Here is a 2,543-nt window from a genome sequence, read left to right on the forward strand (position 1 = left end):
CAACTCCTGGGCTTAAGTGATTCTCTTGCCTCAGCCTCCCGAGTAGCTGGGACTACAGGCACCTACCATAACGCCTGGCTATTTTTTTTGTTGCAGTTTGGCCGGGGCCAGGTTTGAACTCGACACCCTCGGTATATGGGGCTGGCGCCCTACCCACTGAGCCATAGGTACTGCCCCATACTCCCATTTTTTTAATAGAATTGTCTTTTTCCTATTGAGTTCCTTGCATACCCTGCATATTAAACACTTACCAAATGAATAGTTTGCAAATATTTTCTCCCATTCTGTAGGCTGTCTCTTCATGTTATTGATTGTTTTGAGGTTTTTTCAATGAAATCCTTGCCCAGACCAATGTCCTGCAGCCCCTCAACCAAGTAGCTGGGATTACAGGCATGGACCAGAACGCCCAGCTAGTTTTCTATTTTTAGTGAAGATGGAGTCTCACTCTTGCTTAGGCTGGTCCTGAACTCTTGACCTCAAGTAATCCTCTCACCACCTCCTCCCAAAATGCTAGGATTATAGGCCAGAGAATGCTATATTAAAAGCTCATGTTCTACCAATTGTAAAGCTAAGAAATTAATGAAAAGATTTTCTGAAAAGATTAAGACTTTAAAAAAATTTAACTGAAACTTAAAGCTCTAATTCTACAATTAAATTCTCACATGTTCAGTATCTACCTGCACATGTTTTCTATAAAATATTGTTATCAGTCAGGAATGCTGGCATCTGCTTGTAGTTCCAGCTATTTGGGAGGCTGAGACAGGAGGAGCACTTGAGCTCAGGTTAAGTTCAGCCTGGGAATTGCAATGAGACCCAGTATTATACCTTTTTTCTTTTTTAATCTTATTTTAAAGGCAAGGCTAGGTGCAGTGGCTTACTCCTATAATCCTAGTACTCTGGGAGGCTGAGGTGGGTAGAATGCCTGAGCTTAGGAGTTTGAGACCAGCCTGAGCAAGAGCCAGACCCCACCTCTAAAAAACATCCAGGTGTTGTGGAGGGCATCTGTAGTCCCAGTTACTTGGGAGGCTGAGGCAAGAGAATTGCTTGAGCCCAAGAGTTGGAGGTTGCTGTGAGCTACTATGGCCGTCCACTGGAGGTGACAAAGTAAGACTCTCAAAACAAACAATCAAAAAAGAAGGCAAACAGGCATATATATGGCAAAAGAACAAGAGGGTACTTCAACATTTTTTGACGTATTAGGTTAAATTAAGGCCCATGTTTTAGAGATTCGTTTTTATAGAGCTACTTGGATATTTTCATAAAAATAAACCCCTAAGCTCCTCTCAAGGTAAGGAAAGGGAAGAAATTTATTTACTCAAAGTTTCATCTAATTTCATGGGGAAACAAAGAAGAGTATTTCTTTGTTCTTTTCCTGAGATTTAGGAAAGCCTGGGAGGCTGAGGCAAAAAAATACATATAAGAATGAAAATTCATGGCTCGGTGTCCGTAACTCAGTGGTTAGGGTGCTGGCCATATTCACTGGGGCTGGCAGGTTTGAACCTGGCCAGGGCTTACTAAACAACAATGACAACTACAACAAAAAAATAGCTGGGCCTTGTGGTGGACGCCTGTAGTCCCAGCTACTTGGGAGGCTGAGACAAGAGAATCGCATAAGCCAGAGGTCCTCAAACTATGGCCCGCAGGCCACATGTGGCCTGCCAGGTGTTTTTGCTGTCGCTGCCTGTCCTGCTTAGCAGCCGACTCCCAAGGCCCGCAGTCCGGCCCTCCAATGGTCTGAGGGACAGTGCAGTGGCCCCCTGTTTAAAAAGTTTGAGGACCCCTGGCTTAAGCCCAGGAGTTTGAGGTTGCTATGAGCTGTTACGTCACAGCACTCTACTGAGGAGGACATAGTGAGACTCTGTCTCAAAAAAAAAAACAAAAAAGGAGCGGCACCTGTGGCTCAAGGACTAGGGCACCAGCCGCATATACTGGAGGTGGTGGGTTCAAACCCGGCCCTGGCCAAAACAAACAAAAACAAAACCCCCAAAGAATGGACATTTATCAATTAAGACAATTTAATTAAAATGTTGACTTACCTGTATTCCAGCATGGCTACAGAGATAAAAATCAAATTCATATGGGTGTGTAATGTCTGTATCAACTGTTGTTCCAGCTGGGATATTGCCACTTCTTCCAACCTAGATTTGTCAAAGTTTAAACAAAGAAGAGAAGGGTAAAAAGTTTATCTGAAACACTTTAAAAATATATATAAATATATTGGCTGATCCCATGTTTCATTACTTGCAGCTTTAAAAATATTACTTATGTAGTCATTAAGAGAAGACCTTGGGCAGCGCCTGTGGTTCAGTGAGTAAGGTGCTGGCCCCATATAATGAGGGTGGCGGGTTCAACCCTGGCCCCAGCCAAACTGCAACAAAAAAATAGCTGGGCGTTGTGGCAAGCACCTGTAGTCCCAGCTACTCACAGGGCTGAGACAAGAGAATTGCCTAAGCCCAAGAGCTGGAGGTTGCTGTGAACTGTGATGCCACGGCATGCTACCAAGGGCAATAAAGTGAGAATGTCTCTAAAAAAAAAAAAAAAAA

The 2,543-nt window shown here is 43.6% G+C and overlaps 1 protein-coding gene across 4 annotated transcripts in view; it reads right to left on the reverse strand.

Moving 5' to 3' along the window:
* The window catches only part of LOC100951974 (protein argonaute-3), a 132,271-nt gene that overhangs the window by 9,163 nt on the left and 120,565 nt on the right, over nucleotides 1-2,543 (reverse strand). For all 4 annotated transcript variants that reach the window (XM_003788177.1, XM_023512144.1, XM_023512146.1 and 1 more), the window contains one exon: nucleotides 2,037-2,138. In XM_003788177.1, coding sequence (XP_003788225.1) covers nucleotides 2,037-2,138 — 102 coding nt within the window. The remainder of the gene's footprint in view (nucleotides 1-2,036; nucleotides 2,139-2,543) is intronic.

This window comes from Otolemur garnettii, unplaced genomic scaffold (genome assembly GCF_000181295.1).
Source record: "Otolemur garnettii isolate 467f Iridium unplaced genomic scaffold, OtoGar3 scaffold00025, whole genome shotgun sequence".
NCBI lineage: Eukaryota > Metazoa > Chordata > Mammalia > Primates > Galagidae > Otolemur > Otolemur garnettii.